General features: G+C 47.0%; 1 protein-coding gene across 1 annotated transcript; it reads left to right on the top strand.

The window, feature by feature from the left end:
* The first annotated feature begins 3,620 nt into the window (after nt 1–3,620).
* LOC119956731 (maestro heat-like repeat-containing protein family member 1) lies at nt 3,621–8,792 on the top strand. The gene has a single exon (XM_038784068.1). It carries the CDS (start codon nt 3,621–3,623, stop codon nt 8,547–8,549), a length of 4,929 nt encoding a protein of 1,642 aa, XP_038639996.1. The 3' UTR covers nt 8,550–8,792.
* Nucleotides 8,793–14,028: the final 5,236 nt, after the last annotated feature.

The following is a 14,028-nucleotide window of genomic DNA, read 5'->3' as shown; positions in this document are numbered from 1 at the left end:
AAACCCACGCACACACGGGGAGGATTTGCAGACTCCGCACAGACAGTGACCCAAGCCGGAATTGAACCTGGGACCTGGGTTTAAAAAATGAGGTAGGCAGAGAGTGGGTAATTATAGGCCAGTGAGCTTAACTTCGGTAGTAGGGAAGATGCTGGAATCTATCATCAAGGAAGAAATAGCCAGGCATCTGGATAGAAATTGTCTCATTGGGCAGACGCAGCATGGGTTCATAAAGGGCAGGTCATGCTAAACTAATTTAGTGGAAAATTCTGAGGACATTACCAGTGCAGTAGATAACGGGGAGCCAATGGATGTGGTATATCTGGATTTCCAGAAAGTCTTTGACAAGGTGCCACACAAAAGGTTGCTGCATAAGATAAAGATACATGGCATTAAGGGTAAAGTAGTAGCATGGATAGAGGATTGGTTAATTAATAGAAAGCAAAGAGTGGGGATTAATGGGTGTTTCTCTGGTTGGCAATCAGTAGCTAGTGGTGTCCCTCAGGGATCAGTGTTGGGCCCACAATTGTTCACAATTTACATAGATGATTTGGAGTTGGGGACCAAGGGCAATATGTCCAAGTTTGCAGACGACACTAAGATGAGTGGTAAAGCGGAAAGTGCAGAGGATACTGGAAGTCTGCAGAGGGATTTGGATAGGTTAAGTGAATGGGCTAGGGTCTGGCAGATGGAATACAATGTTGACAAATGTGAGGTTATCCGTTTTGGTAGGAATAACAGCAACTGGGATTATTATTTAAATGATAAAATATTAAAATATGCTGCTGTGCAGAGAGACCTGGGTGTGCTAGTGCATGTGTCGCAAAAAGTTGTTTTACAGGTGCAACAGGTGATTAAGAAGGCAAATGGAGTTTTCTCCTTCATTGCTAGAGGAATGGAGTTTAAGACCAGGGAGGTTATGCTGCAATTGTATAAGGTGTTAGTGAGGCCACACCTGGAGTATTGAGTTCAGTTTTGCTCTCCTTACTTGAGAAAGGACGTACTGGCGCTGGAGGGTGTGCAGAGGAGATTCACTAGGTTAATCCCAGAGCTGAAGGGGTTGGATTATGAGGAGAGGTTGAGTAGACTGGGACTGTACTCGTTGGAATTTAGAAGGATGAGGGGGGATCTTATAGAAACATTTAAAATTATGAAGGGAATAGGTAGGATAGATGCGGGCAGGTTGTTTCCACTGGCGGGTGACAGCAGAACTAGGGGACATTGCCTCAAAATAAGGGGAAGTAGATTTAAGACTGAGTTTAGGAGGAACTTCTTCACCCAAAGGGTTGTGAATCTATGGAATTCTTTGCCCAGTGAAGCAGTTGAGGCTCCTTCATTAAATGTTTTTAAGACAAAGATAAATAGTTTTTTGAAGAATAACGGGATTAAGGGTTATGGTGTTCGGGCCGGAAAGTGGAGCTGAGTCCACAAAAGATCAGCCATGATCTCATTGAATGGCGGAGCAGGCTCGAGGGGCCAGATGGCCTACTCCTGCTCCTAGTTCTTATGTTCTTATTATGACAACATGGTTTGTCCTGGCTCTCAGCTCCCACCCTAGCTCCCTAAATTCCTGTTTTAAATCCCCATCCCTTTTCTTATCTATGTCGTTGGTACCGATGTGTACCACGACTGACTGTTTCCCCTCCCCCTTAACGATTCTGAAAACACGGTCTGAGACGTCACAGACCCTGGCACCCGGTAGGCAACATACCATCCATGGGTCTCTTTCGTTGCCACAGAACCGTCTATCTGTCCCTCTAACTATCGAGTCCCCAATAACTATTGCTCTCCTGCTCTCCCTCCTTCCCTTCTGAACCACAGGGATGGACTCAGTGCTGGAGATCTGGTCACCGTGGCATCAGTATCCAAAGCGGTATACTTGTTACTAAGGGGAACGACCACAGGGTATCCCTGTACTGACTGCTTACCCCCAGCCCCTCACCGTCACCCATCTATCTTCATTCTTCAAAGTAACTACATCCGTGAAGCTACTATCTATGACCACCTCTGCATCCCGAATGATCCGAAGTTTCCAGCTCCAGCTCCAGTTCCCTAACGCGGTTTCTGATGAGCTGGAGATGGGTGCACTTCCCACAGGTAAAATCAGCAGGGACACTGACGGCGTCCCTCACCTCAAACATTCTGCAGGAGCATCTATAGAGTGAGTCAGGGTGATGAACATCTACAGAGTGAGTCAGGGTGCATGTGCAGCATCACACCTCCAGCACGCGGCTAAGAGCTAGTCTGGTTCTGTCAGACACAATAACCACACTTACATTAGCAGAGAGTCGAACTCATAGAGAACTGTGCTAACTGTGCGACTACTTCAATAAATCAGATTGAAATAAGTTCAAGGTCTGGAGTATCTTTTGGTCAGAGCTGCATCCACTTGCAGCCTGTGTTATCCCAGAGTACATAACACATCAGGCACCTGACTGGATTGTTAATCGGGTTAAGAGAACGATAGAATCACTACTTATATCCGAGCAATATCCAAACCATTGATTTCTACCACCGAGAAGGACAAGGCAGCAAAAGTATGGGAACAGGACCCATTGCATTCCAAGTTACATACATCCTGACTTGGGACTAAATCGCTGTTCCTTCACTCTCTCACAGGGGTGCTTGAAAAATATTTTAAAAGACATTTTAAAACTCGACCCTCAACTACTTTGACCCAGTCAGGCATAATAAGGTTGTCCTCAGCATGCAGTGAGGTCATCACCTGACAGATCATGTGACAGCTTGAGTCACAAGACATCACAATGAGCTTCGTGATTGCACGAAAGCTCCAACTATTGGCACAATGGGCTTTTCAGATAAAGACATTGGCAGCTTGGACAGCCCAGCAGTTTAACTTTGTGTTTCATCGGGAGGAGAGCGAGGGAGTGATTCTTCAGTCAAAATCTTTCAAGAGAATCCTCAATCTTCATCAAAACGTCAAAAGCGGTTCAGAAACATCTGAACCGTGAGGACAAGTCGGTGTGGGACCAACAACTTCTGGAGCAGGACAACCTCACTTCACCGGAGAGGTCAACAACAGCACTGGAACAATAATTTGAAGATTCACTGCTTGCGACAGGAGCATGTTTATCACCAAGAGATTCCACCTGTAAAAACTCGTATTTCCACTGAACTGAATCTGTAGGGGAATCAAGATCTTCTGGTCTGATACCCAGTAGCTTAAGGAAAAATCATCAAAAGTTGAAATATTAAATTAAACGAGACGCAAAGAATTCAATAACAGGAGGAACAAAATCAACCCGTCAAGTCATTTTGTGATTGACAATAGGGGGAGGTAGTTTTTTGTAGAGGCCAAACAGAACTGATACATTTCCCAGGGCCCCTCATAACTAAGCTAGCCATTACTTTTGGAAAACTGATTTTTAAGGTAGAAGAACTTTATTCCACGCAGCTGGGAAATCGCTAAAGAAAAAAAGATTGGAACTGCGACAGAAATTGTTGTCTTGCCAGAATCCGTACAACAGTTGATGCCATATTTAGAAGATGCTCGGTATTTGCAGATGAGCCAAGGGGTTTGAGGTGCGGGCTGGAAAGCATAAATTGAGGAGCGTGTACACTTTGGTTTGTGAGTGCGTGACGTTTAGAAAGCAGTGATTATGAAAGTGGAAGCCTGGATCCGTGCGATTCTCGGCTTGTGTTCCGACAGCAATGAGCTGGTTCGGCTGCGAGTCATCGCGTCCTTGCAGGAACTGAGCCGTACGAAACGGAAAAGGGTTCTACTCTTCCTTCGCAAGTTCCTTACCGAGCACCAGAGCTTGCCACTGTTGCAACGCATCACTTTGCTGAAGAGCATCTTGATGATCGTGAAGGACAACACGGCGCACTTGGGCCGTCCGCTGTCAAAAAAGATCATCTCGTTGGCTTTGATCGAGATGACCAAGTTGGCTAGCGTGACAGACGTCCACAGGGAGACTGCCGGTAACCTCCTGCTCACTCTGGGCAATGGTTTCCCCACTGAGGTTTTCACTGAGCTGCAGTCAATGGTCCACCGGCAAATCCCAGCCAATTTCTATGTGGTGCTGACACTCGCAAACCTGTGTTACGAGAAAGTGTGCTGCATTGTCCCTTTGCTGAAACCCGTATTGGAGATAATGGTCTTTACGCTGCGCGTGGAAACATGCGAGAGAATGAAGTGGGTGTTCTGTTATGCCTTTGGCCTGTTTAGTAAGAGCATTCTGATTTACATCACAAACACAGAGAAGGACCCCCACCCCCCAATGAGGAAGAATGTGTTCTACAATGAGTTTTCCACTGCTTATGACATCCTTTTCCACTTCTGGTTGAACGTCAAGGAGTCCAAGGTGAGCATGGCAGTGGTGGAGGCGATCGGGCAGATCTGCACCCTGCTACCCAACGACAAACTGGAGAACGAGCTGCCCATGTTAATCCCAACTGTCCTATCCATGTATCAAAACACATCGAGCGACCTTTCTATCACGAAGGGTCTCTGTGGCATTCTGCATAATGCCATGGAAAGGGATAGTAAAATGTTGATGATCCATCTGGAATTTCTACTCCTCATTTTACACCAACAGATCTGTCTTGTGATGGACCAGCCCATCAACCCAGTGTCTGAAGTGCTACAAAGTAAACTCTTATGCTGTTTCAAACTTCTCACTCCAGCATTCATTGACCAGATAATAAAATTCCTTCTGCTGGAGCTGGAAATCAATGATGAGCGAATCCAACTGGGAACTCTGGCTACACTGAACCACTTGATCTATAACGTCCCATCATGCCTTGAAGTTCAGAAGAATCAAATACTGAACAGCTTGGCATTGCCCATTTTAACCAACAGTAACAGAGTGAAGGAGATGCTGGCCCAGGTAATATATACCATGGCCAGTCACAATTACCTAGAGTTGGAGAGAGGAGTGGAAGTGATCGAATTCATAATCGAACAGTGTGCGCTGCCCACTGAGCAGAACAAGCAATCTATGGACTTCAGCAAAAAGAGGAAGGAGTTTGGCAAAGTGGTCACCGACAAAGATGTCAAGAGGCAGTATGAAGAGTTGGTGGAAAAACTGACCACAACATTGAACATTGACAACCTTCTCTGGCCATTGCTATTGGAGTTTGTTATTCCAATAAGGTACACTAATGCCTTAGCTACGGTCTGTAGTTCCTTAGTGTATCTTGGGACAAAGAAGCAGGAAGCTGGAGCCACAGAGTTTGTCCTGAATTACGAGGAACATGTAAATCTTCCGAATCGTCAGGCGTTGCTGACACGGCTGCTGACTGTGTCTTCATCTCCCAATGAGGGGAATGGCCGAGGTGCTCATGCTCTTTCCTTACTGCAAGTCTTGGGTATTAATGTTCACCCTGCCGCAGTAAAAGTGTGGGACAAGGAGCTCCCTATTTTAATCAATTATCTCCAAGAATCTTCGGGCAACCATCTACCTCAGGATGAGTGGGAGGAGAGACTGCTACTCCTTCTGTCCCAAACCCTGCAGGAGATTGAAGATGAAGTGTGGATTGTCCAGCTGAGCGATGTGATGAGCAAGTACATTCACAGATCCCACCCTTCACCACAGCAGAAGGGATTTCTCTACAAGTGTTTAGGGATAGTGGTGCAGCTGGTGCAGAACCCGGAAGTGGTGAAGAAGAAACTTCACGAGATGCTACAGATTGTCCAGCATGATGAAGATTTAGAAAGGGAGGGCGTTGCTATTGGATTTGGCCACTGTGCGCGTACCCACATGGATATTGCCTTAGCAACGCTGAAAGAGTGTTCAAAGCTGAATATTTTGAAGAAGACAGCAAGCTTCTACCAGATAATGAAGGACCAGGGAAGCATTGAAATAATCAAAGTGAGAAGCACCCTCATATTGTGCTATGGATATTTAATCTGGCATTCACCTAAGCAGTTTATCCTACCCAGATTGGAGACTGACATTCTACAGAACGTTCTTAACCATTTCAACATGAAGATTTTGGGGATGAGAGTCCAGGTCAGGGATGCAACTATGAAGCTAAGTCTGATCAAGACGGTAACCCTCATGGCCAGAGCGATCCTATCCACGGAAGATCATCCTCGGTACAAATTGGCCAGAAAGGCGGAGCTGGTGACCTACATGCAAGACTTCATCAAGGCAGAGCCAAGGGACACGATGAGAATGCTCATTCGCAAAGCTGCCATAGATGGATGTGCGTCCCTGATACTGTTGGAGCCTTTATTAGATGACCATACAGAATTGGTTAAAGTGTGCCTGAGCAGTGTTTTCAGCTTACCCCCTTTGGAGAGCAACAGCGTCATTGAAAGCAGAGGCATAAATCTGGCCGAGAGGCAGAAGCTTTACAATGAGACATTGGTATCTCTGGAGGAGTTGCTGAAGCAATTTCTACGTTTTGACCTGACACCTGATGGTCTTCATTTTCTCCTTAAAAACTTGATGGGTTGGATAGAATCCAGAAAGAACTATGAACGAGAAAGATCATTGGGGACCACCTTAAATCTGCTGACGTTTTATCTGGAAGAAGCAGATATTAATGGTGAGGGCCCTTCCCATAACTTTGCCAGTAATATTGGACGCATAGTGCTCCGGTGCTCTGATCCATCGCTCGTTGTAAGGGAGACCGCTATTGAATGCTTGTATCTATTGCTTTATATACAGTTACGATTTGAAGGGTTCTCCAGAGATCACAGAGATATGGAGGTGGAACACTTGAAATCCATCAAGGACGGGCTAAAAGACACCAACAGTGAAGCCCTCTATCGTGTGTGCACTGATATCGGTAAAGTCTTGTCTAAATGCACGCCTCAAGACCAGGTGGACGCTCTACTCATCAGCGTTTCTAAAGGACTTACTGACATGCAATCAAATGGCTCCTGCATTGCTTCTATTGTCATGAACGTTCTCATCAGGAAATGTGGTCCTCTGCTGGTTGACGTTCCTGGAATAATCAAAGTACTGTACCGTCAGTTACAGTCAATTACAGAGGCACAGGTGACACATGCTGTGATACATTCTGTCTCAATTCTGGCTTCACAGAATGTGCTGATGATCCTGCCCTATCTCCTCAAATACCAAATCCCATTCCAGACGTACATGGGCGAGGTATGGAGGTCCCTACTGAGTGACAACACACTCGCCACAACCTCTGTGAAATACTTGCTGGATAATTTAAAACTGCTGTGTGATGACAGGAAAGAATGCCTTGCCCAGATGGTGGCAAGACAGACAACACAACAATCCTTCGCTGTGGTCTGCGCCCTGCATGCAATGATATGCAGTCCTGAATCAGAAAGAGTAATAAACGTTCTGTACTCCCAGTTGTTCACCACGGTTCTGATTTATCTCAGCTCCATTGTGCAGGTGTGTTTCTCCAGGGATTTTCCGAGAATTCTGTCTGAGAGGAAAGCCTTCAGCCTGCCTGAAGAGCCTGGTGATAGAGACGTCTGGAATTACGCTGTTGAGATCCTGCAGGCTCTCCTGGCAAGTGGGAGGAAGGAGGATTCGAACATTGCAATAGAGGAAGGTTGGGATCTGATCAAGACCCCAGAGAGGCACCACGAAGGGGTAATGCTGCTGGCCAGCACAATGGCCTCATGTGCTGTACCTCACCTGATAAGCATTGTGGAGCAACTCATGCCCTTCCTTGTTAATGTCCACGAGAGACAGCGAATCACGGTGGCTGCTTTCTTTGCCGAGCTTTTAAACCACTCGGTGATGTTGGAATTGTCCCTCACCGACACTCTGGTGGGAAGCTTGCTCCGGTGCCTGATGGACACTTCTCCCGGCGTCCAGCGGCTCGCTGTGAGAGGCTTGGGGAATGTTGCCATCGGAACCTCTCGAAGGATTGAAAAATACTCCACCAAATTGTTGTCTGCCATGATTGCGGTGTCGCAGAAGTACTCAAAGGCCAACAATCCAATCGCGGTTGAGGCCATGTCAAGTACTTCAAAGATCTTGAGTCAGCTGCAGGAAAATTACACAGGTTGTATTCTGATGGATGTGGCTCTGGCGATCGAACCCTTTTTTGAACACACACAGGACAAACTGAGAGTCGCAGCGTTTACCGCCCTTGGGGAACTGATTCGGTTTGGCCAATCTCAGCCCAACCCTGTGCTGACGGAACACATTCATTCGACGCTGATCAGCTTGTTGCTGCATCTCAGTGATGACTGTAATGAGGTGAGGAAAGCTTGCCAATCGGTTCTGGGCTTGATGAGTCCAATCATCACCTCAGAAAGCCTCAGCAAAATGCTTCAAGAGCTCTCATTGGCCACGTTGGATTACGAGCGATGCTTATGCAGCATCTCCAAACACATTAGCAGGGACCTGCCACACAGAGTCGTTTACTATATAATAAAGTGTGCCACCTTTTTCAGGAATGCGCAACCGACCATCAGGGCCAATGCTGTCACGTTGCTGGGTTTTCTCATGTACAACGCGGCGCCAGATTATTCCACGTTGTTTTCCGCAGATCCCATCTGTGAAGAGGTCAACGCTCTGCTATCTGACCCGGTGAAACGTGTCCAGCTCAAAGCGGCCGTGGCGATACGGTACCTCTACATGTACTGAGGGCCCAAAGCACTGTGGGGTGGGATATTGAAACTGACTGAGAGGAAATCATCATGACTATGGACACAGCTTGGGCTGTTCTGGAGAGAGGCCAGTGTCCCACATGGAGAGCTATGTGCTTGAGAACCTCTTGCCTCTGTGAAGGATACCTCGAGTGATAAACTGCAAGAGCGTTTACCCAAAGAGCAATCTGAATTTTTCTTAAAATAATATTTTTGGATTAAATTATAAATTTATGTTTTACTCTGTGCCTTTTTAAAAAATTACTTGTTTATTTTATTATTATTGGTCATTTAATTTCTTCTTTGCCCTTCTTAGAGCCTCCCCCTTACCCTGTGTCCAATACCCCCCCCCTTTCTATCACTCGGCCTTGCCACCTTTCGCTGTTGCCCTCTGAGCCACTTGGCTCCATTAATTCTGTTTGCCATGATCCAGCAGCTGGCCAATTGATTCGCTCTCCGACCTTTCCCATATCACCCTGCACGTTTTACCTCTTCAAGTATTTATCCAATTCACTTTCTAAACATTCACTATTAAATCTGCTTTCGTCCTTCGCCACACCCCCCCCCCCCCCCCCCCCCCCCTTGGCCTTTTCTGACCATATCGGCGCACTGGGGGAATTTTGCAGCCTGCTTGGTGGGTATGATTGAGGCAGGGCGGACTTAAAATAGGACAGTTGACTGGGCCACCGCATACCTGCCCAACGCCCAGCTTGTACCTCCTGTTATATAACCCCCACACAAGACCGATGGGGATCACCGGATTCTTCCGGATTCAGGGCAGCATGGACACATAGTGGTTAGCACATTTGCTTCACAGCTCCAGGGTCCCAGGTTCGATTCCCGGCTTGGGTTTCCTCCCACAGTCCAAAGATGTGCAGGTTAGGTGGATTGGCCATGATAAATTGCCCTTAGTGTCCAAAATTGCCCTTACTGTTTTATGGGGATAGGGTGGAGGTGTGGGCTTGGGTAGGGTGCTCTTTCAAAGAGCCCGTGCAGACTCGATGGGCCGAATAGCCTCCTTCTGCACTGTAAATTCTATGAAAAATTCTATGATCTCCCCGTGAGCCTCCTGCACTATGAACTCCCATACTGAGGGGCAGATTCATTGTCACGAAAACCGGCCAAGCTGTACAGTAGTCCCAGCTGGGACTTCGACTGTTGCATGTAAATACTTCCCTTTTGGAAATAAGCCATTGTTCGACTCTCCTGTCCCGGACTCCTCCATGGCTGCTTGGCTGGCGACAAGGATGAAACGACAGGCGACGATTCTAGCCATTTTCAGCCACCTCTCTTCACGGTGGGTTAAGGTTTGCACATTTTGAAAATGGCACTCTTTGGCAGATTCAATGTATTTGGTACGGGTGTAATGGACTGGAATCAGTACGTGCAGTGCACGCGCTATTTGCTCAAAGCGAATACTATTGTTGGGGATGACCACCAGGCAGTAATTCCCCTCACCGCCTCTGGGGACCCCACCTTCAGCGTCATAAACACCCTAATTCCGCGGCCCCAGACTCCAAGACGTTCGAAGTGCTAGTAGCACTTGTGACAAACCACCAGGACCCCGGGCAGCACGGTAGCGCAGTGGTTACCACAGTTGCTTCACTGCTCCAGGGTCCCAGGTTCGATTGCCGGCTTGGGTCACTGTCTGTGCGGAGTCTGCACGTTCTCCCCACGTTTGCGTGGGTTTCCTCCGGGTGCTCCGGTTTCCTCCCACAGTCCAAAGATGTGCAGGTTAGATGGATTGCCCATGATAAATTGCCCTTAGTGTCCAAAAAGGTGAGGTGGGGTTACTGGGTTATTGGGATAGGGTGGAGGCGCAGGCTTGAGTAGGGTGCTCTTTCGAAGAGCTGGTGCAGACTCGATGGGTCGAATGGCCTCCTTCTGCACTGCAAATTCTAAGATTCCATGAATTCTATAACCCCAAGCCATCGGTCATTTTACAGATACTCCAGGGAAGTCCGTTATCGAGCTTTTGGCATGGTTACGCAAATTGGCAGAGTTTTGCGATTATGGGCCACCCCTACCCGGGATGCTATGTGATCGGACAGCCTCAGAGTGGGACTGCTGGCCCAAACACCGAAGGGATCAGACCCGTTGACTGAGGGCCACTGTAACCAGGAGGGACACCACCCCAGAATCGATGGAGGACGATTAAAGTGGGTGATCGGCAAAACTGCAGGGACATGAAACCACGGGTCAGCCAGTAAACCCGCCACCCTGCCCAAGGGAGACGCCAGCCCAGAGTCAGAAACCCTCCACTTAGAACAGCCTGATGGCGATGAGAGTGAATGAAAAATGAAAATCGCTTATTGTCACGAGTAGGCTTCAATGAAGTTACTGTGAAAAGCTGTGAAAAGTATGCAGCTGCATTGCATTGTCGTGCCATGAGTCACTCCCATCAGCATTACTGTCCCGGTGAATGGCCACCCGATAATGATGGAGTTGGACACGGGAGCCGCAGTAATAGGGAGGCAGACCTTCGAGACTGGGATATAACAGCTGGGTTTGCAGGATACCGAGGCGAGCGAACTAAACGGGCAGGCGCTAACCAAAGCAGGAACGACGGTGACCCCAGTTCCTTATGGGCAGCAAATCCATTCGGCTGCCAATAGTAATAGTGTGAGTAGGCGACACGGCGACACAGTGGTTAGCACTGCTGCTTCACGGCGTCAAGGACCGGGTTCGATCACAGCCCCAGGCCACTGTCCGTGTGGAGTTTGCACATTCTCCCCGTGTCTGCGTGGGTCTCACCCCCACAACCCAAAGATGTGCCGGATAGGTGGATTAGCCACGCAAAATTGCCCCTTAATTGGAAAAAAAACCCAATAATACTGCGGGGTCCCGGAGCGGGTCTGCTGTGACATGATTGGCTACAGTGCTGGACTGGCAACAGATATTCCGGATGGGCACTGGAGGACTTTATGAATTCTTGGGGAAGTATTCAGAAGTCTTCCAGGAGGATCTTGGCAAAATTAAGGGGGCCACGGCCAAGATATCTGTCGACCCCCAAGGACCCAACCGAAATATTTCAGGCCTGCCCGGTCCCCTATGCGTTGCTAGCAAAAGTCGAGGATGAACTCAACCCACTGAAGGGCTTGGTGTTACCTGGCTGGTACGATTTGCTGATTGGACTGCATCGGTAGTGCCGGTATTAAAACCTGACAACACCGTATGCCTCTGCGGAGATAATAAGTTGATCGTAAACAAAGCCACCCACCTGGGCAGGTACCCAATGCCGTAGATAGAAGACCTGTCTGCAATGTTAGCTGGGGGGGGGGTGGGGGGTCATACCTTTACCATGCTTGTTGTGAGTCAGGCATATCTCCAGCTGGAGCTGGTCGCCGACATTACATAATCATTGATACCCACAGGGGCCTCTACGTATACACAAGGTTGACATTTAGATTATCTTCAGCTGGCGCAATTTTTCAGTGCGTAATGGAGAACGTCCTGAGAGAGCTGCCGTGCATGGCAGTCTATTTGGACGTTTTCTTTCTCGAGCCATGGAAAGGGAGCACCTGAGCGACCTGGAGGACGTCCTCTGTCGGTTTTCCGAGGCGGGGAAGGTTAGTTTTTTTATGCCAGTGAACTCACGTACTTGAGGTATCGAGTCGATCAAGATGGCCGACACCCAGTTGAGGAGAAGCTGTGGGGTGACAAAGCAAGTCCCCCACTCCGGAAAACGCGACAAGATTTGTGGTCATTCTTAGCTCCCGTAAACTACTGTGGGAAATTTCATCAATTTGTATATGCAGATCGATTCACCGTTGTGACGGACTGATGGATCCCTGTGTCTGTTCGGAACCCTGGTATGCATTTTCTCTTCTTCGTTCCCAAATAACAGTGATTCCAGACTGTGCTTCTTGTTAAAGTTATTTGAAACTTTATTCATCAGCTTTAGTGTTTACTGATAAAGATAATTTTTCAATACAGAATTTAGGAAGTTCCAGCTAGCCTGGCAATAAGCTAGTCTTTAGCAAATACAGTGGTTGAGTTCTAAAACACAACTCTTCAAATCACTATTAAAAACAACGGAGTGATTTAAACAATAGAAAACTGGCGATTTGCAAAACATGCACGAGAATAGGTTTCAGAGATGAGTTAAGAATGATTCCGGAGTACAAAAAAAGGGTGTTTTCTCATCCCGACAACTGAGCTTTTAAGGAGATTACTATCATTAAAGTTTTGCCCTCTTGACAGCTGTAACTGGCTTTAACTAATTTATAATTCACTTAATTCTACCAAAGTGTCTGTCTGTCAAAGTTAAGAGATAAACGATTTGCGGTAATTTTCCATGATGGTCTGAGCGAAACACGTTTCCCACAAGAAATTATCATGATGGGCTGACCAGCCGTTACCATCGAAACAGAACAGGGATGTCAGCCCAGTTCTCCGTAACACAAAGGGTCTTTTCTCCTATGGGGCCTTGTACTCGCCAGCAGTCTTCAAACAACTTGCAAAATGTGAGAATGCTGTGTCTTATCTGATCAGTTTACAGCTAGTCAGCTTTTTCCCGACTCTCATGATTAATATATTTTGATTTAGTTAAATACTAAATTCGGGGCAGCAGGGTAGCATGGTGGTTAGCATAAATGCTTCACAGCTCCAGGGTCCCAGGTTCGATTCCCGGCTGGGTCACTGTCTGTGTGGAGTCTGCACGTCCTCCCCCTGTGTGCGTGGGTTTCCTCCGGGTGCTCCGGTTTCCTCCCACAGTCCAAAGATGTGCGGGTTAGGTGGATTGGCCATGCTAAATTGCCCGTAGTGTCCTAATAAAAGTAAGGTTAAGGGGGGGGTTGTTGGGTTACGGGTATAGGGTGGATACGTGGGTTTGAGTAGGGTGATCATGGCTCGGCACAACATTGAGGGCCGAAGGGCCTGTTCTGTGCTGTACTGTTCTACTCTTAAGGATTAAAGGATTTTTCCAAGCAGGATTTCTTCATTAAACCTTATATCTATCTTATCTACGGCTAACCACAAAATCTGATTTCCATCAGTCCCCCCTTTGATTCTTCTAAAGATTAATAAGATGAATCAAAATAACGATTAGAAATTAAGGAAGAAATTCAATAGGATAGAAATAAGTGCAATGGAGCGTACATAGCTTTGCAAGCATTACAAGTATTCTGGAAGTATTTTATATTATAAAGTACAATAACAATTCAGTAATAATTGAAGTTGATTGTATGATTCAGTGGTTAATAATGCAATAATAATACTGTAATAAAAGTTCAATAGTAGTAGCGTGGTTCAATGTCACGGGTCGGTGGTGCAGTTGGATTACTATAAACCAATTTGATTGGTGGGGCATTATGGGTAGCCATACATTGGCCAACTCATTTGATCAACGAGATCACTACGCAAATGATAAGTCCAATTATACAACATAAGAGAAGTCCCTGAATGATGGAAATTCCTGTGCCACACAACCATCCGGAAAGCCACCCCACAGAGTGTTGTCAAGAGGGTTGGGCAAG

Source organism: Scyliorhinus canicula, chromosome 24 (genome assembly GCF_902713615.1).
Source record: "Scyliorhinus canicula chromosome 24, sScyCan1.1, whole genome shotgun sequence".
In the NCBI taxonomy this organism is placed as follows: domain Eukaryota; kingdom Metazoa; phylum Chordata; class Chondrichthyes; order Carcharhiniformes; family Scyliorhinidae; genus Scyliorhinus; species Scyliorhinus canicula.
This window is presented reverse-complemented; position numbering and strand designations above follow the sequence as displayed.

Excerpts from the sequence above, each read along its gene's own strand:
- LOC119956731 (XM_038784068.1), top strand. The coding sequence starts at position 3,621 with ATGAAAGTGGAAGCCTGGATCCGTGCGATTCTCGGCTTGTGTTCCGAC.